This window comes from Trachurus japonicus, chromosome 15 (genome assembly GCF_045865225.1).
Source record: "Trachurus japonicus isolate A0001 chromosome 15, Traja_1.0".
Classification (NCBI taxonomy): Eukaryota; Metazoa; Chordata; class Actinopteri; order Carangiformes; family Carangidae; genus Trachurus; species Trachurus japonicus.
Genome location: NC_140921.1, coordinates 17,945,790 through 17,970,379, shown reverse-complemented (window position 1 = coordinate 17,970,379; position 24,590 = coordinate 17,945,790). Strand labels below are relative to the sequence as shown.

Below are 24,590 nucleotides of genomic sequence, written 5' to 3'. Positions count from 1 at the left end.
ACCGACAAAGAGGGAACGCTTATCGTATTCATTTCCCTCTGTCCATCGACTGTCTCAGGAAGAAGAAGAGCTGCCTATATTTCAATGTTAGAATAAAATTTTGAATCTAAATTTCAGCATTAATGCTAAATTCATGTACATGATATAATCCATTACGCATTATTTCCTCAAAGGAGAGAAGCCTCTGATCTGATCCCTCTGTCTGTGATTATGTGCACTTTAAAGAAGAGTGTTCATTAGCAGCTCTCTGTAGTTTTTGCTAAAAGGACTCTGCCTTAGTAGAATGGGTCTGTTTTTGTCTCACATCACGGTATTAAAAATATCCTCAAAAGCTAATGATCTATGCAAATGGATCTCTTCTTTCACTTATCTAATTGGAAACACACTAGCCAATTTTGAGCACCATTTGTCAATGACCTCCTCTGTGTCTCCTTCACTGCACGCATTTCCTCATACACACACACACAGACACACACACATGCGCTGCCCCCCCTCTTTCGCTCTCTGAGACATTTTAATCAGTTTTGAGAGGAATAATTGCCCAGGTAGACGTCTAAATATGGTGGTATTTCAATTACTTGGTGTGTCTGGCTTCAGGCAAAATATGCCTCACAGAGACTAATCAAGTAAGACTGATTAACCCAACTTTTTATTAAAGTCTGAGTGTGTGTGCCCATGTATGTGTGTGTGTGTGTGTGTGTGTGTGTGTGTGTGTGTGCTGTGCATGTAGCTTAGCACTCAGGCAAGTGAATGTCCATCATTATATTAACATAAGAACATCATTTGGGACATATTAGAGACATCACATACTCCCTGCAAACAGTTTAGGCTAAATTAAGCCCCTGTGGTTCATCTGTGATTTCTCACGCTCACTGCCTTTACAAGATGTGTTGAGGGGATGAGTCGAGGTCGGGGGGGTAGCAGAGGAAACAACTGAGAAACGTCTCTCAGCTCTGTTTGGTACGCTCACCTCTGGCCTGCCAATTATATCCCACACGTTCTCGGTTTCCACGCACACGGAGCTGCGCTCTCGCTCTGTTGGACTCGGTCTGAACAGAGCCTGTATCTGATTAGCAGCGAAGTGACAGCTGTCATGTGGAGAGCTTGATGTTTGGTGCATGTTTCTACACAGTTATAGAAGTGCTTTTGTTGTTCATCTAACTAACACAGAATCATCCCAGTGTTACAAATGTGGTGATTAGTCGGTCACAAGATATGGAGATGCTAAATTTGGATGAATTGCTATGAAATGTTGTGTAGACCTTTATGGCCCTGAGAGAATGCATCTCAATCACTCTGATGAACCCCTGTTTCCTCTGGTGCCACCACAAGGTCAGCATATGTTGCTCTGAGTGAAATATTTCAACAATAATTGAATTGATTGTCATCGAATTTAATATTCCCTTCTGGATGAATTGTAAACATGTGGCTAATCCATTATTTTTCCATGTATTGCCATCACTGGGTCATATTTCTAATTTGTATCGTACGATAGCAAACACGCTAATCATTACGCCTAATTACCATCAGCCTTTTAGCACAGTCACTGTGAGCACATTATCATGCAGATATTAGCATTTAACTCAAACTGCCACCGTCTCACAGTCTCACAGAGCCCCTGGCATGGCTGTAGACTCTTGTGTAGACATCCAGCTCACATACCTAAATGCCATTTTTACATATTCATTGAGGTAATATGTAATATTAACAGCTGAAAAAAGAATGAAATCTAGCCTGAGTCTAAACACCTTTTGACCTGGAAGTTTCCAAATCAGTGCAGCAGTGAAGAAAGCCATAAATTATCCTACCGTTATTAGACAGAAGTGAGGAGTTCAAAGTGTTTTACATTATCCCTCTTATCAGAGCTGTCAGGTCTGATATGGAAGTTAAAAGTTTGTTGTTTATTTGTAATATATTGATCTCACATTTCTGTCGTAGTATGTGACAGTTATCCTGATGAAGTGTGTGAGAGATTATGACAGATGGACACGACCAGCCTTAATCTCTCACACTTTCATCCTTGATTTGACTCTCCTACTGCAGACTGAGTGAGAATTTTCTGGCCTGAATATGTCACCGTATTTATGAATTCATGTAGTCTGTTTAATTAATCATATCCATAAATGCATGCACATAGGGTAATATAATGCTTTATATAGATTAGAAATCAGATGACTGAGGCCGTAAAGTAATTAATGTTTAATAACCATCTTCTCAATGACCCTCTCTTTAGTTATTGCAATTTACATGATCATAAAGACCCCATAGTAACAATGTCCGGTCCTTCAGTGCCATTAGAAGCCGTGATGAGTCTATTTCATGTTGAGCACTTGACAGCCCCAGTTGACTCCCTCACTTTGGGTGACAGTGATTGACTGTTGCACATCTTGAGTGTCCATGGGCCGGTGTCTGCCCTCAGATATGGAGTCAGTCCGCGACAGCTAAAATCATTGCTGTTGTTATTCTGTTTACTGGAGAGTGTAAGTCTGTTTCTGATTGAGTGTGGGTTGTTTAGTCTCACAAGGCTGCTCTCTGAGATGTGTGCTCCCCGAGGCTCTGCAGCCATACTGTAGCCCCAGGTCTCATTTTGACTCTGAGAATCATTAATCACACGACAGACACGTCAAACCCTCCGTATAGACCTCTCTGCTTCCCCCAGCTTCCCTTTTAACTCCCCCCCTCCATATCCTGGTTTCTTTCTGTCTGGCAGCGAGTCAACCTACTCACAGGAACAGAGAGACAGATGCATCCACGTGTCAACAATTGAAAAGACAAAATGAAGCTTTTGAAGTGGGGTCTAAATATTTCCATGTCGCCTGTCGCCTCAGAGTTTTCTATAGTTATCTGTTCTGATCTAATCATCTGTGTCCCTTTATTGTCTTTAGAGTAATCTCATTTCAGTATCAAATGTAAAGGTGAAAATGAAAAAAGGATTTGTTGAGGGTTTTCCAAATGTGAATATTTTACTCAAGCGTGCATGACTTGTCTTGAAAGAGACTTGTAAGGAGATATTTAAGGGAGCAGAGGGGTTGAGGGGGTTAACATGAGGTGAAGGATGGAGGGGATGGAGTTTCCTTGTTATAGTTTATCCATTTTGTTATACACTTTTTCGCTACCAGTTCTAATTCACTCCATCAGATGTTTCATTTAATGCCTCAAAATTATATATTCATGATCAAATAATGAAAGTCTCTTGATTTCTGTGCATTGGAAGGAACAGGACGTTTTTATAGAGCCATAAAGTCTGCAGAGGGAAGAGGTTGTGGTGGTTGGATAGCTCAACAAAATGTGACTCGCGAGACCATTGTTCTCTTCCCATTTCCTACCACAAGGTTTCTTTCTCTTTCAACCACAGCCATGAGCCTGCTCTAACCTTTACCAAGTGCTTATTGTATTTGAGCCCAAACATGCTCCTTCCCTTAACCACATTGTTGACTTTGAACTGCTGTGGAGAGCACAGGAACGTCCTGTCATAACCACTGTTGGATCAGAAAACACTGACACGTGCCACCAAAGGAAGTTATACAAATTATGTTTTGTGCTGTTTCCAATAGCTCCGCTCAGGGTGTCTGCCAGTAATGAACACCGGTCTGACACTAGTGCTCTGTTTTTCCTAAATGTTGAATCTGTATCTCACAGCAAGGGACTCATTAGAGTCATTTTAATGTGAGGTATTACAGTAAGTTCAGGCATGCTGTGACATTAAAAACTGAGGCCTGCTGTGACCTATTAACTGAAACCAAAAACAGAAACACTAATTTTTATAGCGCAGTTCTCCCCGAATTGTGGTTTGTTCACATCTGGCTGATTCCCCAATCAGCTTACAGTAATAAGGAAAGATCATTTTCAGCATCAAATCCCAACTCAGTGTGTCAGTGTGCCAGATGTGACATCGATCTATCCCATCCTGACAGAACTATCCCCCAATGGGCTGGATTTGCATATGGAGTACATGTTAAAGCCAGATTTCACCTTCGGGCTGTGTTTGTGTGTGTTGACTTCACACTCAGGGGAGGTTGTCACATCTGTGAGTCTGTCCACAGTAGCCACTGGGTCATCACAGTTATATCTTCCCTTCTGTTAGTCTTTTCTGCCTCTTTTTCCACAAATTTTGTCCTTCAACTCCCCCCTGTCACCTTTTTTTGATTCGTCATTTGTTTCTTTTTCTCTCTTTTTCATGAATCAGTCTTTACTATACCCCTGGCTGCTGTTATTACATCCTCATCCATCCCATCTTGCCCCTCCCGACTCACCTACTATCTCATCTCCCAGTTCATTCTTCTCATCTGTCTTTTGTACGTTTCCCATTCTGTTCCCCCACTTAACCCACAAGTAGTACTCCTTCCTTCTTTCCCCTCCCTCCATTTCTCATCTGCCTCCTCTTTCCTCAGCTCCCCTCAGTCCCATCACTGACCCAATTAAGTACGGGGAGGGACACAGCAGGAGGAGAGTGACGGAGGTAAGGCAAGGAAGAGAGGGAGGACAGATTGAGAGTAGCGAGAGTTTGAGAGTCAGTAGCTGGAGAAGAGAGAGTGAGGAAAACAATATCCACCAACCTGCCAGGACGCACGCAGTGAATTGCCTGAACTTCACCTGCAACTTTAACAACCTTTGACAGCCACGGAGGGGGGCGGGCGTGGAGCAGCAAGTCCACCGACGTGCAGCCATGCACTTACCACTTTCAATGAAGAAACAAGGAGAATAACAATCTACCTTCAGTGAAGAAAGCGGGTGGGATGCCGTGCGGAGTTAGGATGGCCGAGTGCCGGCATATAGAGGGAGACTGAGAGGAGAGGCTGACGAGAGAACGACGGTGCAGTCCTGGTTGGAGCTGAGAAAGAAAGAGGGGGGGGGCGTGGTTGCCCTGGGGCAAGAGAAAGATTTTTGTTGACAAAAACGGAGAAAGAGAGAGGAAAGAGGAGAGGATGCATCTGTTCTTCAAAGACAAGTGGGAGGTGGAGGGGCTGCAGACTGTGGGCATCCTGCTGGTGGTCTGCAGCTCCCTTAAACTGATGCACTTTCTGGGGCTCATCGACATTTCCGTGGCAGGTAAGAGAGACCGTGAAAAAAAAAAGCAATAGAGAGGCACTGAGTGAGAAATGAAAATGATGAATATGATAGAGGAACACTAACAGCTGGAAGAGGAGGGTGTATCTGCGTAAGATTAAATAGTTGTCGTACTACTCCCATCTGTGAATGGTCCCAAAAGGAGATTTCTGAAACTGAATATCTTACATCTATAAGATTCTGTCTGTAAAACATTGTCAACCATGGACTTAAGCTTTTGATTTTACTGTGACCAAGATGTGCACGCCACCACTTTTCTACATCAACATCAGTTTGCTCTCTGGGAGGGGGGAGCAGGGAGCAGGGGGAGCTCTCCACATCTTCAGCTGGAGGCCACACATTTTTATTTTACAGCCTGCATGACAAACTGGAGGCAGGAGTTTATAAGATGTGCACCTCTTACCCACAAGAGACTCTAGCAAAAAAGCTGCTTCATGGGAAATGTAGGATCTGATGTTTTTGGAACTGAAGCTACAGTACATTAAGGCTGAAAGTCAAGATTATTACTGCATTTTCTTTTCCTGGTTTTTGCCTCTATACATTCATGGAGATGTACCAACTGAACAAGCAGGAAGTTTTGAATTGATAATATTTGTCAAAACTACAGTTTAGCTTCTCGTCAGGAGGTCCAAGCTGAATGGGTCAGTGTTGGATCTGTACAACCAGTTGACATCAACAGTACACTGTTTCACTGTGGCTCTGAACCATAATGTGTTTGCCGCTTTCACTTCAGCTGAGGAAATTGCCTGGCTCCTCTATTTCCTCAGAAAATCCTCTGATGTCTTGGGTTCATGAAACATGAAGCTCCTTCAAAAGTTACAGAATATTGTCAAAAATGTGTTGCCATCAAGATAAAAATAGAACAGTTTTTCTTATATCCTGAAGAGCTGTGATGGTCTGTCACTGTTCCCTGGAGGAAACTATTGAACACTAATTGCACAATCACTACAGGGTACACAGAGCTGGGTAAGAGTGTCATAATGTCGCGCAACAGCAAACCTCATCAGACCAGCAGCTGTTGGTCTGAATAAACAGTTTCTACTTCTCTACCGACTCGGGACGGGAATGAAAGAAGTCCTGGTCTCATTGTCAGTGCCACTCAAAAAAACAATTTTAACTTCAAAGGATAGAGAACAAATTGATCGCATGTTATTTCAGTAGCAAAAGGAACGCACTAACCTACTTGTTTTCAACCACAGTAGTCTGTTGATGTCAGATGTAACTTCTATATTGAATACAGCGTCTTTCTAATTTAATAGTATGCAGGTGAGAAAGAGAAAACAGCAGAGGCTTACTGTAGCACCAACGGTTGTATAGATACACAAAGACATATGTTTTGGAGGCATATAGGAACCTTTAAAGAGGTGCATTTATGTGCATGTGCTTATTAAAATAAGGTCAATCCCCCTGAGATCAAATACTTCTATTCCAAGAGAGACTTTGCCAAATAACAAGCAAGAAAAATCATCACCAGCAGAGGACAAAAATACAGAGGAGGAAGCAGAAGGAGATGGAAAAGCCTGTGAAACTGAGGAAGGATAAGGTGTCATTGCTCAAAAACAAGCATAATCTACGCAAACATTTCAAGTTCAGTCTTCCATGCTGAGCAGAGGCATACAAATCATTTTTGTGTTTGTCTTTTCATTTGTTTTTGCACCAATCTCTATCCAGCCTTTCAGAACATTCAGGCTTTTAAAAAACATAATTCAGAACAGTTATCACTATTACCACATCCAAGCTATGCCAGAGACTTCCAAAACTTTAATATACACAGTGGCATGTATCTAAGTAACTTTGTTTTTGCTAGTTTATAAATACTTATCCTCGACTCTGGCAAGTTGAAATTAACTCCTACATTTATTTGACAGCTGCAGTTTTTGAATTGCTATGAATATCAAGGTTTATAAAACTTCTGATGAACCTGGAACATGTGACGCTTGCAGTAAGCAAACAAACAACAGTACAGAAAAAAAAGAACAACAGTCTCACCTCAGGGTCATTTAGAATATTTTTGATCAAATCACATGATCCTACTCAGCAGATGGAGGTTCTCATTACATAATGAGTTTCCTGGGTCTTATTTATAAATCATTCAGATTAACTTGTGTACTTGTGATGTTGGCCACAGTATCTGATATTCATTTCTGTGTTGTGGTCAGCAGTTTGGTCTGTATGGAAAAAGATAATGTACTCATTTGTACAGACCTCGGGGCAGAGGGCTGGGCCTGTGCTAGGCGGCTGGTTATATTAATCTGGTATCAACTGGACAAAGTGTTCAGCCTGTTCTGGCTCCAAATGATGCAGGAGCAGAGTCCCTGAAGCCCCATGGTGCAGGAGACAACAGGGTGACACATCACACAGGCCAGATTGTCAGTGGAGAGGCAGTGTGGACTGTATTGGTTTTCACCCCATCATGGCCTTCATCCCTCAGACTGCAGGGGTCCTGCTGAAAGGGGCGAGGGGACTGTTACCATGGAAACTAAGAGGCAAGAGTAAGTCTGTGGGTTCTTGTGTGTGTGCGGATTTGTTTTTACTTCATTCATCCTTTCAGTATAACTCTGTAAATGGGCATCAGGAGGCCTGTGTTGTTGAGATGGACTGGTGCTGTGGTGTGAGGCACGATGGGCTCTGGTTGAGGTGTTGCTGTTTTTTGCAGTTCTGCCAAATACGAAGTGAAGCTATGTCCTTGTTTAAGCCGATTGTGAATTAAAACCGTTGATGTTGACTAGTGGGATAAGTCGACTCTGTCCGCTGGGTTTTCTAATACCGACTGAGTGTGGCGAAGCGATATGAGGACCAGATTGATGAGGGAAGCTGTGTGTTTCCAGGGGTCACGCTGTGCTGCTGTTGTGCGATATTATCTACAGTTTGAAGTGGTGTGGTCTCCCATTGCTTAACCAGGTCAGCGGGCAATTACCAGTTTGCATCTGTCTGTTGCATGGACTGTGTTTGTGGTTTTACAGGCACATGCGCATGTGTGTGTGTGTTCGTGTGCCTGTGTGTGTGAGAAAACGTAAATTCACAAGCTTGCGTGTATATGTGCGTGTGTGGGTGTGTCTAACCTTTATGCTATGGTTGGTGATTGCAGGTAATCCCACCAGCCAAAGCAAAAAAACCATAAAGCAGCGATTCCTCAAGCTGCTGCCGTGCTGCAAACCCTCGGCTGCCCCCTCAATCAGTCAAAGCAAGTGCTCCTTCACTCTCTATACATCTCCACGTTCTTCCATGTGTCCAGCCTCCTGTGTGGACACACATCTGCTGAAACATTCAGTGTACACATTAATCCACTTACAGAAACACACTCAAACCCCACACCCTCAAAGAAACATTGTTGTTGTGGATAATGGATCTGACCCGTTTTTGTATTTTGTGATTCGATGACTGTGCTGTTCCCTTGGGCGACGGAATATCTATGTGTGTGTGTGTGGGTGCGTGTGCGCGTGCATGTGAGATATTAAGGTGGGCTGAAAACAAGCAGGTGTGGAAACATATTAGATATGACACACTATGAGTTGACATTTATTACCAGAGAAACACATGGACTGAAAACGCAATGAGCAATATCTGGTAGTGACTTTCTCCTTTTTCATTATTGATAAACCTCCTCTATCACTTCTTCAGCACAGGACTCTCCCCAATTTCTTTAGTATTAGTCTTACTCACCTGTTTTGCCTTGGGGTAGATAAGGTACAGTAGCTTATGCTGAGTGGAAATGGTTTGGCCTTGCATCTTTATGCTTATAGAAAAATGAAATAATAAAATAAATATTAACTTTGCTACTTTGCTCGTACTAGATGATGAGCTGAGTATCAGTTTGGTGACTTCATTTAAATGCGCTGGCCAGGTCATGGCGGTCCCTGGAGGCTTTGTGTGGGTGTGGCGGTGATGATATACGTGAACTAACGCTGGTCTCTCTCCCTCACACAGACAGCGTGGAAGATGATTTTGAGTTATCCACTGTGTGCCATCGCCCTGAAAGCATGGACAAGCTGCAGGAGCAGACTAAGTTCACCAAGAAGGAGCTGCAAGTCCTCTACAGGGGCTTCAAAAATGTAGGTCTGGCTGAAGTAATAAGAGAGAAAAATAAAAAAATGTCTGGCTCGGGTTACATCATTATGGGAGTTAAGAGCAGAATCAGTCTGGCAAGAGCTTAAGTTGACATGTAGGCCCTTATATAGTCTGTGCTAGAGGGGAACTAATGAGTTTTCTCGATTCACATTTGTATCCCAGGAGTGTCCGAGTGGTGTGGTGAATGAGGAGAACTTTAAGAACATTTACTCCCAGTTCTTCCCTCAGGGAGGTGAGTTGTCAGCTCCTACCACTGAACCTGAGGAGCTCCAGCTGTGTCCATAACACTTCCCTTTACACCATTCCTTCTGTCTTCATTCATTTCATTCGTTTCAGGTAATCGTGGAAATGGCGCCATTTATTTGATTCTGTGGAAGTACACATGTAACTTTTCATCATTACAATGGAATGAACATAATTAACTCATTATAAATGTGCTCCACTGAACTATAGTAGACACGCACTGCGAGGCAAGGCAATTTTTCATTCCATGATATTTAGGTTGATGAAATGTTAACCACTCGCCCCCAGTTGTATTTGAAATTATTTTTATATCCAGGCTATATTTAGCTCGCTGCTAATCCTAGCTCTTCAAAGACTTTGCCTCATGTTTTGATGGCACACGCATTACTGTACTATATGTCTCTACCTCTGCAGATTCAAGTATGTATGCACATTTCCTGTTTGAAGCCTTCGACACGAACAAGAATGGCTCGGTTAGTTTTGAGGTGAGTTCTATTCTTGTGTCATTGAGGGATAAAAGCAAAAAAAATGTGCTCCAGTGAAATTTGCCGCCATTGCTGTAAAACACCTGCCTGAAGCGATTAGTGCTGTGATAACGATTTGACTTTGTTTACTATGCCAAGAGTTAAGAAACTCCAAAACAACACAAAAATAGTTCCCGTTTCTATCACAGGACTTTGTATTTGGCCTGTCTATCATCTTGAGAGGGACCATTAACGACCGGTTAAACTGGGCGTTCAACCTGTACGACCTGAACAAGGATGGCTGCATCACCAAAGAGGTAAAACACACATGTTGCACTGTAATAGTTTCAGCCTTGCTGTAACTCAGTTTACTGAAACTACTGAGGACAGCTGTCCAGGTTTTGACAACCTGTTACACTGTGTATGAAGATTGTATACCACTGAGATATAGATCCTTGAATACATCAGCTTTTATCTTGAAATTTCAGACTCTGCTCCAGCATATCAAACATAACCCTGACACACAGAGACAGAAGAAAATGGTCACTGACATATTTGACTAATAAAATAAAATGTGTAATATATCACATGTATCTAATCTAACTGGTCATTTGTAACCACACATGGCAGAAAAAAACACATAGCATCCATAAAGATCTTGCATGTAGGTCTCTAAGCTCTGTATGCCTGCTATTTGTCCTTTACTTTGTAGGAGATGTTGGATATCATGAAGTCTATTTATGACATGATGGGGAAGTACACATACCCCACTATGCAGGACGATGCCCCAACAGAACATGTGGAGAGCTTCTTCCAGGTTGAACTCAACAGTTTTGACTTTTCATTAACCTCTCATCTTATCATTGACTAAAACCACATAATTGATATTATTTACTGTATATGTTGCTGTAAAAAGATTTAATGTACAAAGGTCTAGCACATGCTAGTTTTTCCATGAATTAAATCTCTGTGATTGTATTTTTATTGCAGAAAATGGACCGGAATAAAGACGGGGTGGTCACCATAGAGGAGTTCATCGAGTCTTGCAAAAAGGTAGGCCAGTAAAAACTGAGAGCTGATTTTCAAGGGAGTCGTTCGGTTAAAACACAAGGAGACACAACGCCGCCCCCTGATTTAAACCTCTTCCCTGTGTCTAGGATGAGAACATCATGCAGTCCATGCAGCTGTTTGACAATGTCATCTAAGAGTCTGGACCAGTTAGGACGCTGGCACCAGGGAGGGGAGTGCGTGTTTGTGTGTGAGTGGGTGTGCAAAAGGAATCAGGATTAAAGTTTGTGAATGTGTGCGTGTCTGTGTGTGTCGCCATTTCCTGGCTTGCAAGCTTGTGCTTGTGTCTCTGTTGAGAGCTGTGAGTCCTGAGGGCACCGCGGGGCCCTCTCCCACCTCCTGGACCCCCAGTGACATATCTCCAAGCAACGTTGGAGCCTCCCCGACTCCCTCCCTCATCATGCAGATCCTTCGTTTTACCCCAGAGACACAGAGAGAAGGCAAGCATCGGGCTCACAGGCACTTACCCAAGATCCCCCACCTGATTTATCTGAACTTTTATTTATTATCATCATTATTACTATTTTTTATCAATGGAGGAACTGTTGCAGCCTGTAATAGGTGAATGCAGAGAGAAGCAGTTGAATTTGAATTGAATCTGATCCTGCCTCTGTGCACGTGGGTGACACCTCCCTGGAGCCGCTAGAGCGCCGACGCCCCGGCCACGAGAACAGGAATGAATCTACCACCATCTAGTGGACAAAAGAGAGAGAGGGACAGAGACAATGGCTGAGGGAACATTTCACGAATCGGACATCCAGGCGATCCTGTTTTCCAGATGGAGGTTCGAACATGTTGTTTTTCCATGAGGAACTGATTTCAGTATCGCATGATGATGTCACTAATATCCAATTATGTATTTACAGAGATACTCCAAAGTCTGCTTGTCTGTCTGCTGGTCCTAGTCATTCACAGGTGCCTCACCCTTTGTGTGTGTATGTGTGCATGTGTAACAGAAAGAGATGTCATTCATCTTACCTATGTAAGACACTAATGGGACAACACCCGCCTCCATTCATGGGATTCTGGTAGAATAATTCCCGGCCTTCCAAACTATTACAGGTCTAGCTGTAGGTGTCTATTGACTGTTGTACATTTTCTAGCCTTCCCAGTTGTGTGATGTTAGGCAGTACAGCGTTGGGATGGCACAATATCCCAGCGTCTCTCAACACGGGACTGACATACCACTGTCGTACTAGTCTATCAATATACATTCAAGGGGAATTTATTAGATTGCAGATTGTATTTGTGAACTTCTTGTAATCAGAAATGTCATGTGGTTGTAGCAGGTTCTACCACTTCAAAAAACAAAACCAAAAAAAAAAAAAAAACTCAAAACCCTTGTACCATTAAATTAGGCTCATTCAATTTAAAAGAGGCATAGTATGTGGGTGTGTACTGCTAGTGAGAGAGACATGGTTTAATAGATTTTCTCCTTTTTTAATGCCCACCCTTCCATTTCTAATTCTCCCTCTCTCTGCAACACCAAAGAGAAGATTTAAGAGGTACATGAAGCCACTATAAGTTCAGACATATAGCCCACCTGTGGGTGAAGAGAGAGGGGGATGCTGTGTAGTATGTAGGACAAGGGGCAATCAGAGGGTGTACAGGGTGTAGTTTGGTGAACTGGAAATGTGGTTTACCTGCTCAGTCCAAAGTGAAGTGTAATCTTAGGTTGTCTACCCACAGGCTTTTCTGAATAAATGATTTTTTAGAGAATTTGCTACCATTTCTTAATTTGGTCCTTTTCACAGTAGAACTGCTCTTAGATCTAAGACGGTGTACTGTAAGTACCAGAGGCACTCAAGCCGTACTGAAATAGGCTGTCGTAAATGCAGACATTATCATGAAATAGCAATAATTTCCTCTACCACCTTAACAAGTCATCATCCAACCTCTGACTCCACTCAGAGCAGTCTAAAGGGTGCACTAAGACCCTGATGAAAATATGCACTTCTGCAATTTCCTTTTCATCATTTTCCGTTTTTTTCTAGGGAAAAAGAGGTTTGGCTCTGATTGTCCCTTGCCAACAGTTTTTAACTTCCATTCCCGACCACAAGAAAAAACCTGTCTATACCCGCATGTACTGTGTCTAGAACAATGAACCTACTAACCTGTTGTACTGACTGTCTAGTTACCTAGCCTCAACTGGTTGCATTACGTATTTAAAATGTGTATATTTTGTACAGAGACAATAAAAATCACAGTTACTATGCAAAATGGACTTGAGTTTGAATTTTAAAGACTGTACATAATTTATTAAAATAAGACAGTGCTTTCAGCTTTAAATATGAAAGATACAGTACAAAGCAACAATCAGTTTTGTTTTACCTTATAATCCATCAACACAATATCAGCAAGAAATGGTTCATAATTTAAATATACATAATTACATTGACCCCAACAGCCACATCTAATTCAACCAACAGGCAGTGTATGAACAGACAAGGCAACAGGTGAGTAATGTATTTGCAACACAATTCTCATTCAAACATCCTGTTCAAACTGTGTACATGGACAAAAACAGCAATTCAGTTTACTGAATATGTTTCTGCAGACCAAATCTGTGTCCTTAACTGGAAACCCTGTCGCTGTGTCATTAAAGCTGGAAAGAAAATGAAAATCTGCTTGTTTTGGCTTTTACATGTCTTGTCTTTTGTGTTAATTCCTTGCAAATCAAAACACTTCACATTATGTTGAAAAGAAACCTGACAATATGTGTCCACAAACTCAGGTTTAGTCAATTATGAAAAGCGCAACTGTGAGCAACTATCCTAAACCTCTGCTTTATTAATGGTCATTCAGTATCACCACATGAGCTTTTCTTTGCAGCACCACAGGACAGATGCATGAAACTCACTGCACAATGTCTCAGTTTTTAACGCTTCAATTTTTTCCACTTGTTCCTTTACCATCTTGTTTTCAGTGACACTGCTGACTCTTAGAGGTTTGAGCTGTGGCTGGTAGGGATTGGATTGCCCGATAAAGCATCTTATTTGGGCATCTTGCGAAGCTCTGAAAGAACCCAAATGGCCAGTGAGAGAAGAGCCACAGAGCCAGACTGGTGAGTAGCTGCCAGTGGAGTGGGGACATACAGTAAGAGCGTGCTGATACCGAGGGCAACCTGAAGAGTGAAAACACAGTTAATTTGAGTTTAATTATTCTGAAGATCAATGAACTGAGTGTATATGTTTCTGGGTTGACTGACAGCCTACCTGCCCATAAGCCATTGCTGCAAGGAGGCTGATTGCAACCTTAGTCCTCCTGGGCAGCATCATCCTCCTTGAGAACAGATAGAGGCCTGTAATTGCAGTCAAAGAAGAGATGGCCTGGAGGGAAAAACAAAGGGAAGAGAAGATTGTCAACAGCTGACTTCTACAGAAAGAAGGGTATAAATTATCTTAAATTTAAACTGAAGTGTCTCCTAAAAAGTTATTTCTTTCCAGAAATGTAGACACACCAAAATCCTGTGGTCAAATTGCACAGTCGTTGGATTTTCAAAGAAGTTCTTCAGGGTGGGAGAGAAGGCAAGCAGATCGTCAGGGATCCATCGCTCTCCCATCTTAGGGAAGGAGTTATACACAAGCCCAGCATCCAAACCAGCAACAAAAGCCCCTGCAACAAATCAGTTTAGACAAACATTTATAGATCCTTGTGTGTAATAGTTAAATCTGTAAATATCTTCTACAGAAGGAGATTTTCTGCTTATCAAACTTCTTCAGACCATCTTTCTGAATATGTTTAATTTAAATTGTACTGTAGTACTTAAGCTTTTAAATCAAATATGAAGACTACAGCTACAGTACATATCTAAGGGATCAGACCTACTGCTACCTAGCTTTGATACTGAATTGACAATATATCAAACAGTACCTGAAAGAGCAGTGAGGAAGACGAGTCCACCAGTGCCCTTGGCAAACCTCCTGAGCTGTGTGAGACGTCTGGTTTCTGCAATCTACGAGAGATGCCAATAACAGAATTGAAGAAAAAAAAAACTAGTTTAGCTGTATTTCTTGAGGGCAAAAACTAACAGTGTGAAGGGATGTAAGCAGGAGCCTGCTTCTGTACCTTGTGTGGAGGCAGCAGCATAGTGAGCCCAGTCCAGAGACTGGCACAGTAGAGTAGCAAGGCTGAACCAAGGTGAGCACTCAGGCGATACTGGCTGACACGTGGGATGTCATGAGACTCTGGCTTTTCCTCCAGACCACTTTTTACCATGTACCATCCCAGAAGTCCCTGAAAGAGCACACATGCTAATACAGTCATTTATGTCTTTGTTAAATCTAATTTGATTTTTATGCAACTTGACCACATAGTTGATGACAATGTGCTCCCGCCAACCCGGCTCTAGAATATAAACGCTAAGAGTGGGATAGGGATCAAACCGCTGTCATTGTCCGGTATCAGCACTGCTACATTCCTGCTACATTCTTACCTGGAAGAAGACGAATCCACAAAGCCCCAGTACTTTTCCCTTCATGGAGCGGGTGAAGTATCCTTTCTTCCAGAAGTACATAGTGGGGAGGATGTATGCAAGTCCGACCAGTCTGCCCCACATCCGATGACCCCACTCCATGTAGAAGATGAACTTAAACTCGGGCAGAGTCATGTCATGGTTCATTCTGGAAAACATAACAACAACAACGGAGAAATCAACTCCACATTAACCTCTAGTTCTGCTTACAACATAAAACCACATGTACATTCAGTTAAATAATTGAAAAGCTTGTGTTTTTCATTAAAATTTAATTATAAGCCTGCTTGTTAATCTGTGATCGATAGGAATATCAGTGAGGGGGCACCTTCAAACATGTGTAATTGTGTGTGTGATAGGGTAAACAGGAAAGATCGGCCCTCACATTTTGAATTCAGGAAACTGCTGGTACTTGGAAAACTCAGCCTCCCACTCTGCCTGTGACTGAGGCGGCTTCATCTCTCTCACCAGATGCCAGTCAACCATGGAGAGCCCAGACTCTGTCAGCCTGATTGGAACAAAAACACATATGTCAATACTTATAATACGAGGAGAACTGTTATGTACACAGAGACACATCAATGAGTCGCTCTTACCGTGTGACACCACCCAAGACGACAGCTCCGACCACCAGCCCACTGCAGCCTAGTAGCCAGCGACCCACTATGCGGTTTGTGGCAGCATTGGGGACAGAGGATGCTGTCAGGGTGGAAGAGGACTCCACCTCTGCTGTGATGGTACTCTGATTTCTCTTCGCAAGCCATTGTCGTAGCTGTGGACTCCGCTGTTGCTGTAGGAAAAGGAAAGAGAGGCGGGGGTTGAATAAGCGGGAAAAGTGCTGCATTTACCTCACTTATGGCAAAATTACATTGGTTCACAGTTTGAACAATTTTATGAAAGTTCACATTGGGGGTAATGTTTTTTTTTCTGAGGCTGATGAGGAATAATTCAACTTTTACTGCACACTGCACAGACCCCTGACCACACCCACACCATACACCTCTGAGTTAAACATGAAGATCACCGTCAGCCAATTCAGGTTCAGGGACTAACAACTGTGGCCAATTCAAAGATGAGGAGCGACTCTACAACAGCATGACATTATGTTTTGCTGAAGGAAAGGTAAAGTGTGATATTCGCGTGTCCACATGCTTTTGACCATGTGATGTGGTCAGATTCAGGACTTGGACAGGTGGTTATTCCTGTGGTTGTTTGATAGATGTATTTATTGTAAAATGCAACAAAAATGCATTTAACCTATTGGGGAACTCATAATATTAGTCCTTTCATAATCTTGGGTCATTTTCTGCCTCTATTATAAATTTAACAGCGTTAGCTGCATCCGGATGATGGTGAAGTTGATCTACTGTTATGTGATACATGCGGACGTGACTGCTGCAGCGTCAGGTGACATTACATGTCCTCAGTGACTTCAATAAACACTGAACACGACGACAAAGTAAAACTAAACACAGTAGGCTGATGGGTTTGCTCTGCGATTATTTCTGATATGTAAGTAATAGTTGTTGACTGTCTGACCTTTTACATGCTTATCCAGCCAGAGAGCTAAGTTAACGTAATGCTAGCAGATAGCTATTACTCACACTGTTGTGTTGAAATCTTCTGCTGGCGCCTCTGCAGCCGCACAACATCGATGTCCGAAGCGAAGACAGTAACATGTTTGAGTCGTGTCTCGTCCTCTGCTGCTGCACTGGTTGGTTTTGTAAAGGATGGAGCTTAGGTAAAGGCTGCAACCGGCTCTTTACACAACATGTCTCAACTTTGACCTCACGACGTCATAACAATACGACCGAATACGACGAGCGCACGCGACGACTAAATGGAAATTAGCATCATTTTATTGTTGTTGTTTTTTTTACTTTGTTAAACCGGAACACAATATCTAAAGGAAAAAACAAATAATAAAAAAAAGGTTAATTATTATAATTTTTCCAGAAGCTCTGGTGGTGGGTGCTTGTTTTAAGTTTTAGCGTATTCCGCACGGGCGGGTTTTAAGCTTAACACCGCCCACCCGCTAACGTTGGTGTATTATGGTTTCTGGCTGTAGGAGAATGAGTGAGTCGGTCACCCAAACACACACACACTGATCCCATGACGGCTCTAAACGACTGATAAGGTGCCATGAATTGATAGGAAGTGGATTCAAGAAGTAGCTGCTGTTGTTGTAGTTGTTGTAGTGTACGACGGGTTTCAGGACGCGTTAGCTAACACACTCAAAACAGTGAATCTCTGTCTGTCAGTCTCTATCCAGACTGTCAACATGGCAGAGGACTTTTTAATGGAGGTGTGTGTGGACTCCGTGGAGTCTGCTGTCAATGCTGAACGAGGAGGTCAGTAATGTCTCTAGTCTAGACACTTGTTCACTGTGATTGAGGCAAATCTCACAGCAATTGTTCTTCCCAGTTGTGCAATTTACATTCTAGTAATTTAATCCCTCAAAGGCCATGCTCATGAAGTTGTGCTGGCGCAGTCTGAGTGTATGTCTCTCTGCACAGGTGCAGGTCGACTTGAGCTGTGTTCTAGTCTCCTGGAGGGAGGGCTCACCCCCAGTGTAGGTGAGCAGGTTCACTTCTGTACACATGAACACAGCAGTAAGCCCCCGAGCATCTGCTGAAACCAGGCAAGCACACAGCCTCACACACACAGTATGTCACCCTTCTTTGTTTTTGGCCACAGGTCTGCTGCACGTCTTGAAGCAGTATGTCAAAATCCCAGTCTATGTGATGATACGGCCTCGTGGAGGGGATTTCCTGTACTCGGATCAGGAAGTGGAGGTGATGAGGAAGGACATAGAGCTGATGAAGAGCCATGGGGCCGATGGACTAGTGCTGGGAGCCCTGACAGAGGATGGACGGGTGGACGCAGAGCTCTGCATGGAGTTACTGGGTATTGTCTCTGCCTGTGTATTTAAACAGTCCACTATGTACAGACAAAGTCACAAAGAAAACATTTCAAACACAACAGATATATCCTATAACTAAGGATTCATCGTCAACTTTTAGAGCGCTTTGCCTTTGCTGCCAGATTCTTAAAATCTAAATCTAATCAATCTACCTCACTGAAATATCATTTCACTATATTACCTTCACACACCCAAAATAAAGATGAATCAGTAATCCTTATCTTTATTGGACAACGTAGGGCATTATTCACGTTGTAATGCAATATAAAAAGACATTTGTCCTCAACATCATCAAGATGATGAAAGTACAGATACACACAGTCCTCAGTGATAGGAATGATTAACATCATCAATGATGACTTAATTAATTTAGGTTTTTCCAGTTGCAGTGGTTTTTAGTTATCCAAGTTAGCACACTGGAAGACTTGAATGTAATGTGTGCACACTTAAAGGGATAGTTTAACATTTTGGCAAATTCGCCTATTGCTGTAATCCTTATAGTCGAGTAGGTTCATTACCTTTAATTATTGTAGCATGTTGTTTTGAGATCCGCAGGGCAGAGATGCGAGCTGCTCAGTGAACACAATGGAGGTGAACGGTACAGGTCCCCTGTCCCTCATCAAATACACAATCCAACAACTTCAAAATGCTCTCATACAGAAGTTGTGACCTGCACATTCACCACACTATTAAATTATAATGTAACATTACAAGAAGAAGAGTTGTTTTCGAGGCAAATGCACCCAGAACTACATCCCAAACACGGCTGCTCGGTGGAGTGATTTCAAAAGCGCAAAAGTTCTGAGTATTTGCTTTATGCGTCGTAATGTCACATATAGCTACATGGTCATTTCATGGTTATTTCATAGCGTGGCAAATGTGCAGGTGACAACTTCTCCCCAAAAGCATTTTTCGGTTGTTGGATTGTGTATTTGATGGGTTTGTCATTGTGTTTGCTGAGCAGCTCCCGTCTCTGCCCCGTGGATCTCAAAACAACATGCACACCAATAATTAAATGTAATGCACCTACTTCTATGACTATACAGGGATTATGGCAACAAGCGAATTTGCCAAAATATTGGACTATCCCTTTAAGTAGGCTCACATTTATGTGACAGTCTTTGGCCTTATGTTGACAGCTGCTCACACTATTCACCACACACTAATACAGAATGTGACCATGAAGTTGTACAAGTTCACAAATACAGGAAATATGTTCAGAATGTGTCAGTGAGATTGATACATTCTGCAATTTTTTTCTCTTTTTTTCCCCACAGCGGCTGCTCGTCCTTTGCCTGTCACCTTTCATCGAGGTAAAGTGTTCTTTGTTAAATCTAAGTCATTTAAAATAATTAGCCTCTACTGAAATTATCACGAAGCTACAATGAAATTTCCAAGTAAAAAGAGAAAGGAGACAAATTATACTGAGTCTTAGACAGCAAAAATACTTAAATGAATTAACTACAATGAAAGGTCCATATTTATCAATGGCGCTTACATCTGTACAACCTTAATCTTTGAGACTGTGTTTATTTTAGTCTTTGTCTGTCCACCTTTATTGGTAATGACAAATTTGACCCATAGATAAGGCCAGTCTTACACAAAGATTGGTTATTGCTGTTTTTCTCTTTTTTCTTTAGCTGCTGTACCTTCCACTCTGTGTTCCAAAAGACTTGAATGATTCAAGGGCATGCTTTGCAATTTTATTTCTTAATTACACACTCTTGAGTCATTTTTGTGTGATGATTGTTGTAGTATGAAAACTATCTCTTCTCTTCACCTTTGGCACTGATTGATTTTGTCTGACCAAGGAATGTGATGCAATGAATGTCCTTCATGGCCTCTAATGAAAATACTTAGCCGTCCGTATTGAAAGCAAGGTTGTGCAATTTGTGTGTATTTTTCAGTAGACTGCTGCTGTTCTTGAACCCTCACCTCTCTTTGTGAAGTCTCACAATCTGGTTTCTCAGCTACCTCAAGCTGTCCTTCACCATGTGGAGCCATTTTGTATTAAGGGCGCATTCACACTGTCCTCCTTTGGTCCGCTTTAAACGGACCAGAGTTCGTTTGCTCGGATTGTCCGGTTCGTTTGGGCAGGTGTGAAAGCTCATACGAACTCTGGTGCGGATCAAACAAACGAACTCTGGTCCGCTTGAAAACGGGGGTCTCGGTCCGTTTGCAAGTGAACCCTGGTTCGGTTCGTATGCAGTGTGAAAGCTCAGCGGACTAAACACCATAGGCGGCCTTACCTATGTTTCAACCGTTATCATACACACACACAGGCCTACATCCACCACACACACAAACAGCTCTGTCCACCGTGCGGTCACACACTCGACCCCTGATCCGCTCTACAACCACTGATGCGCGCATCATGCCACACCGCGACTGTAGCCTACTAATCGCTCCACAATAACGGCAGGAAATATCAATAACAACGTAGGCTATTACCTTTGAAAACGGCCCGCAAACTATCAATAGACCCTCGTTTTCCTTCTCCCAGTATTATTCCTTTTCTCTTAGCGTTTCTAACGTCCTTTTGTTTTTCCTGCTTTCCTCTTGACGTGCGCCCATTTGCGTAACCTGATGATTGACGTCTGTCAATCACTTTCCTCCTCTTTTCTTTTTTTCCTCGGGTTAAAATGCCTCCAAACAGGCGATCTATGAGTACGTCCTAACTTAACAGAGAAATAAAACACAGCGAGAGCACAACTAAAATGTGATATTATTCGCAGCTTATTTACAGATTGTAATAATGGAGGAGACAGCTGTCTGTCTGCTGCTCCAGCACCGCAGCACCGACAGGACCAGCACCTGTACGTCTGTCTGTCCGCATGTCTCGTCCTTTCCTTGTCCGTGGTGCTGAAATAACGCGGAGCACTTTGCTCTCATTACTTTTGTTGCCAATTTAAATTCAGAATATTGTTAAAGCCTGTAGTTTGTCTGAAAATGTACATGATTTTGCTTTTTGATGAAAACCAACTTCAGTCCTCGTTTTTTCTGCTAAGTCCTGGTTTCTTGCCCTGATAGTGATTTTAACACTCAATGTGTTGTGCGTACCTGGGATGCATGGATAGTACGTTTACTGCGTCCTTTCAGGGTTTAAAGCATCAGCGACACATGGGCACATGGCTGGAAAATAATTTGATGTTTAACAGGGCAGGGCCTCATATGAAATATTGAAACGGGCCCCCAGCTGTCTAAGGCCGCCACTGCTAAACACATACGTAATGCATGGGTTATTTTATTGTTAGGTTACATATCTTGTCCGCCGTCTGTGTAGCAACAACGCCAACAACTCGACATCTCTCATCAGTCTCCGTCTTTTCCTCTGGTACCGTTTCTCCGTCCTCAGTGCAGTAGTAAGAGCGAAATGCGCTCTGCTTCGCTGCCTTACATGGTGGTCGTACAGCACGGCTTGCTGAGCCAAGTGCAATTGGTACATAAAAAAAAGAAACAACATCCCCCAAACAGCCAACTTCACATGCTGCTCCAGCAGGTCTGTCAGTCGCGAGCGGAGTGACGTCGACTTTTGACGCTCAGAATGTTTGGTGCGCTTGGGGCGCAAGTTTGGTGCGGTTCAGAAGTTGCAGTGTGAACGCGGAACCGAACCAAGTGATAATGCAACAATGTTGCAACTTTCAGCCCCCAAGCGAACTCGAGTCCACTTGGTTAGGTGTGAAAGCAACCTTAGACAGAACTCAGACCAAAAGCTTGAGGACATTGTTATATTCACGTAATTTGTTTTAACCTCGTTCATGCAGTTAGTCTTTTATAGCTGTATTTTTAATGGAGTTTGTCTCACATGTTTGTTCTTAATTACGCCGAAGATCAAATACCCTGCACTAATTATTTCATTCCATCTAAATGATAATGTGCAGGCGTGCACTCAGTTTTGAAGTATCTGTTATATGGTTCCTTCTGCAGCTTTTGACATGGTTCACGACCCAACAGTTGCTCTGGAGACTCTGGTATCATTAGGCTTCCAGCGTGTGTTGACAAGTGGCTGTGACAGCTCTGCTTTAGAAGGACTCCCTCTCATCAAAAGGATCATTGATCAAGTATGTGTGTATGAATATAGGTTTTTCGCTGTTTACACATACACAAGGGGATGTGTGTGTGTATATATATATATATATATACTATATACGTATATACTATATACTGTATATATAGATGTTGGTGGCGCATTACAATAGGTAGGCATGTTTGTCTTTAGACGTAAATGTTTCATTGATATCATCCGACCCAATAAAGTATTAACGAAGAAAAATACATATGTATGAACTCAATGCATGTTAACATGGTGTGGTTGTTAAACTGTGCTGCTTAGTCACCGCACATCAGCATCTCACGTCTCCCCTTGTCTACTGTTCTTATCTCCATTCAACAGGCCAAAGGGAGGATCGTCATAATGCCCGGTTAGTGCCTGTATTTTTTGTCACTGTGCAATTTCCCCTTGTATTTTTGGTTGTTTTCAGTTTTTTATTATCAAATTCTTTAAACCCAGGAGGGGGTATCACAGAGAGGAACCTGCAGAGAATTTTAGAGGGATCAGGGACTCAAGAGTTTCACTGCTCAGCTCGCTCTGGGAGAGACTCTGCCATGAAGTTCAGGTGAGCACATATCAAATGATTTCTTCAAGGAATAAACGTTAATCTTTTTTTGTTGCTGTCTGAGACATGATGTTTTCCTGTGCAGGAACACCTGTGTGACTATGGGAGCTGCTTTCTCAGCACCTGAATACGGCCTGAAGGTGGCAGATGTGAGCAAAGTCCGCACTCTAAATGCAATTGCCAGAAATACCTTGTGAGAGGCCACTGCACAATCATCATGACCCACAACAAAACAGATACCTCAAACTTAATCATGAGTAATTATACTTATAAGTCGTCATTTGTTTTCACTAAATCCCAGAAAGAAGATATTTCAGAACTGCCACTTAGTGCTTTTTTGTTTCTCCTGTTTTTTTAATCACTAATCGAACAGTCCTTGTAAAGTTAGAGCTCAAGGACAGCCCTATGGGGGGGCATATATAATTTACAAGTATCATTATTATTATTATTATTATAAAACTGTATGTGGTCTCAGAAATAGAGAGCCTAATAAAATGAAAAATGAAAAAAAACACTATAGGTGTTTGAAATAAAAATGGTGTTTTCAGAGCAGTGTGTTTTCCATTTGCAGCATCATTGACCTATATCTGTTTACAGCACCCCCAATTTACAGTTGAAGATATTTCAAAGCTGTGATCTCCTGTACTTATTTTTTTACAAGGACACAAACATTACGAGTTCAGTTTGCACAGAGCCTAATAAAAGGTAGAAAATGCTAACGCATCAGCGCACTTTGTTTTACTCTAAATGCTGTAAAATGTTGCCCAGAATCAATCAAAACCAGCATCCTACCAATTTAAGAAAGCCACAAATATGCAGAAGCGTGATCCATTCACCCCAGCTGTAATAATGAAGTGTAAATGAAGGAGAGGCATGCTGTTATCTTGATATTCAACCAGGATGATCATTCACAAGTCTCTCAAATGAAGCTGTTTTATGTCTTACAATAAAAACTTCACAAACAGAAGGTCAATGAACGAATGATGTCACTAAGCAAAGGAGCTGACCAATAGGAAGTCAAAGCAGAATATGGCAGAGATGAGGTCATGTCACTTATAGTTTTATACCACAATCCAAACCTCATTTGGGTCCAAGAATTTGCCCAAACAGTTTTCTTGATTGAAAATGATTTCGATTCATTGTCTGTTGATTGACATACAATTCAGTTAACTACCCACTCAGCTTTAGCCTTAGCTGGTGGTGTACAGTATGTTTCAAAGGGGACCTTTTGCATACTGTACACCTTGAGGGAAACAATTTATCAAAGCTAGTCAGACTCATCAGTTCGCAACACATCGGTCTGACTAGTCCTCGCTAGTCAGACTAGTCAGACCGATTCATCAGTTCACAATGAACTGATGAAGCCCCTTGGATAAGAGGTGAAACATCTTCCTAGACCAGTGGTTCCCAACCTGGGGGGCGCCAAAGATCCAGGGGGGGTCGCGAAGCCCTCTTGATTTTAAGGGGTTTAATAATTTTAATGTAATTAAAATGTTAAATAAATGAGTAGGCTAAGCATTTAATTCATATATGTGACAAAATCAACTAAATTCAAGGGCCACATTAAACATTTATTTGTGTATTTAAATAGATAAACAAATAAATTATAAGCCTATATCAATAGATGATTGAATATCAACAGTTACAGCAGGGCAATATCAGGCACA

General features: G+C 42.2%; 3 protein-coding genes across 12 annotated transcripts in view; 2 read left to right on the top strand and 1 right to left on the bottom strand.

The window, feature by feature from the left end:
- The window catches only part of LOC146973506 (A-type potassium channel modulatory protein KCNIP2), an 85,091-nt gene extending 71,961 nt beyond the window's left edge, over positions 1-13,130 (top strand). For 3 of the 8 annotated variants that reach the window (XM_085800122.1, XM_085800118.1, XM_085800117.1), the window contains exons 2-8: positions 8,995-9,119; positions 9,298-9,367; positions 9,793-9,863; positions 10,052-10,159; positions 10,555-10,659; positions 10,833-10,895; positions 11,000-12,223. In XM_085800122.1, the coding sequence (XP_085656248.1) occupies positions 8,995-9,119; positions 9,298-9,367; positions 9,793-9,863; positions 10,052-10,159; positions 10,555-10,659; positions 10,833-10,895; positions 11,000-11,047 (590 nt within the window). In that variant the 3' untranslated portion in view covers positions 11,048-12,223. Of the gene's footprint in view, positions 1-4,396; positions 5,050-7,465; positions 7,560-8,155; positions 8,256-8,994; positions 9,120-9,297; positions 9,368-9,792; positions 9,864-10,051; positions 10,160-10,554; positions 10,660-10,832; positions 10,896-10,999 lie in introns of those variants that run through there. The other 5 variants (XM_085800115.1, XM_085800114.1, XM_085800116.1 and 2 more) reach the window with 5 other exon arrangements.
- On the bottom strand, positions 13,015-17,189 carry cox15 (cytochrome c oxidase assembly factor COX15). Of its 2 annotated transcripts, none has more exons than XM_085800113.1 (9): positions 16,989-17,159; positions 15,981-16,168; positions 15,770-15,892; positions 15,346-15,532; positions 14,979-15,146; positions 14,784-14,865; positions 14,371-14,525; positions 14,126-14,239; positions 13,015-14,034 (listed from the first exon to the last, which is right to left on the bottom strand). In XM_085800113.1, the coding sequence occupies exons 1-9, from the start codon at positions 17,061-17,063 to the stop codon at positions 13,903-13,905; spliced, it is 1,224 nt and encodes a 407-aa protein (XP_085656239.1). In that variant the 5' UTR covers positions 17,064-17,159; the 3' UTR covers positions 13,015-13,902. The 2 variants fall into 2 exon arrangements, with proteins under 2 accessions (XP_085656239.1, XP_085656238.1); XM_085800112.1 differs by having other exon boundaries at positions 13,239-14,034; positions 15,981-16,174; positions 16,989-17,189.
- A 232-nt stretch (positions 17,190-17,421) lies between these two features.
- On the top strand, positions 17,422-23,642 carry cutc (cutC copper transporter homolog (E. coli)). Of its 2 annotated transcripts, XM_085800105.1 has the most exons (9): positions 17,422-17,554; positions 17,657-17,735; positions 17,901-17,960; positions 18,082-18,291; positions 19,585-19,620; positions 22,235-22,368; positions 22,701-22,728; positions 22,818-22,923; positions 23,009-23,642. In XM_085800105.1, exons 2-9 carry the CDS (start codon positions 17,666-17,668, stop codon positions 23,118-23,120), a joined length of 756 nt encoding a protein of 251 aa, XP_085656231.1. In that variant the 5' UTR covers positions 17,422-17,554; positions 17,657-17,665; the 3' UTR covers positions 23,121-23,642. The 2 variants fall into 2 exon arrangements, with proteins under 2 accessions (XP_085656231.1, XP_085656232.1); XM_085800106.1 differs by having other exon boundaries at positions 17,437-17,735.
- The last annotated feature ends 948 nt before the right edge of the window (positions 23,643-24,590 follow it).

Coding starts and splice junctions, on each gene's coding strand:
- cox15 (XM_085800112.1), bottom strand. CDS start 17,063: ATGTTACTGTCTTCGCTTCGGACATCGATGTTGTGCGGCTGCAGAGGC. Junction 15,147..15,345: donor GTGGATTCGTCTTCTTCCAG/GTAAGAATGTAG, acceptor GTGCTCTTTCAG/GGACTTCTGGGATGGTACAT. Junction 14,035..14,125: donor CAGCAATGGCTTATGGGCAG/GTAGGCTGTCAG, acceptor TTCACTCTTCAG/GTTGCCCTCGGTATCAGCAC.
- cutc (XM_085800105.1), top strand. CDS start 17,666: ATGGCAGAGGACTTTTTAATGGAGGTGTGTGTGGACTCCGTGGAGTCT. Junction 22,369..22,700: donor TCAAAAGGATCATTGATCAA/GTATGTGTGTAT, acceptor TCCATTCAACAG/GCCAAAGGGAGGATCGTCAT. Junction 22,924..23,008: donor GACTCTGCCATGAAGTTCAG/GTGAGCACATAT, acceptor TTTCCTGTGCAG/GAACACCTGTGTGACTATGG.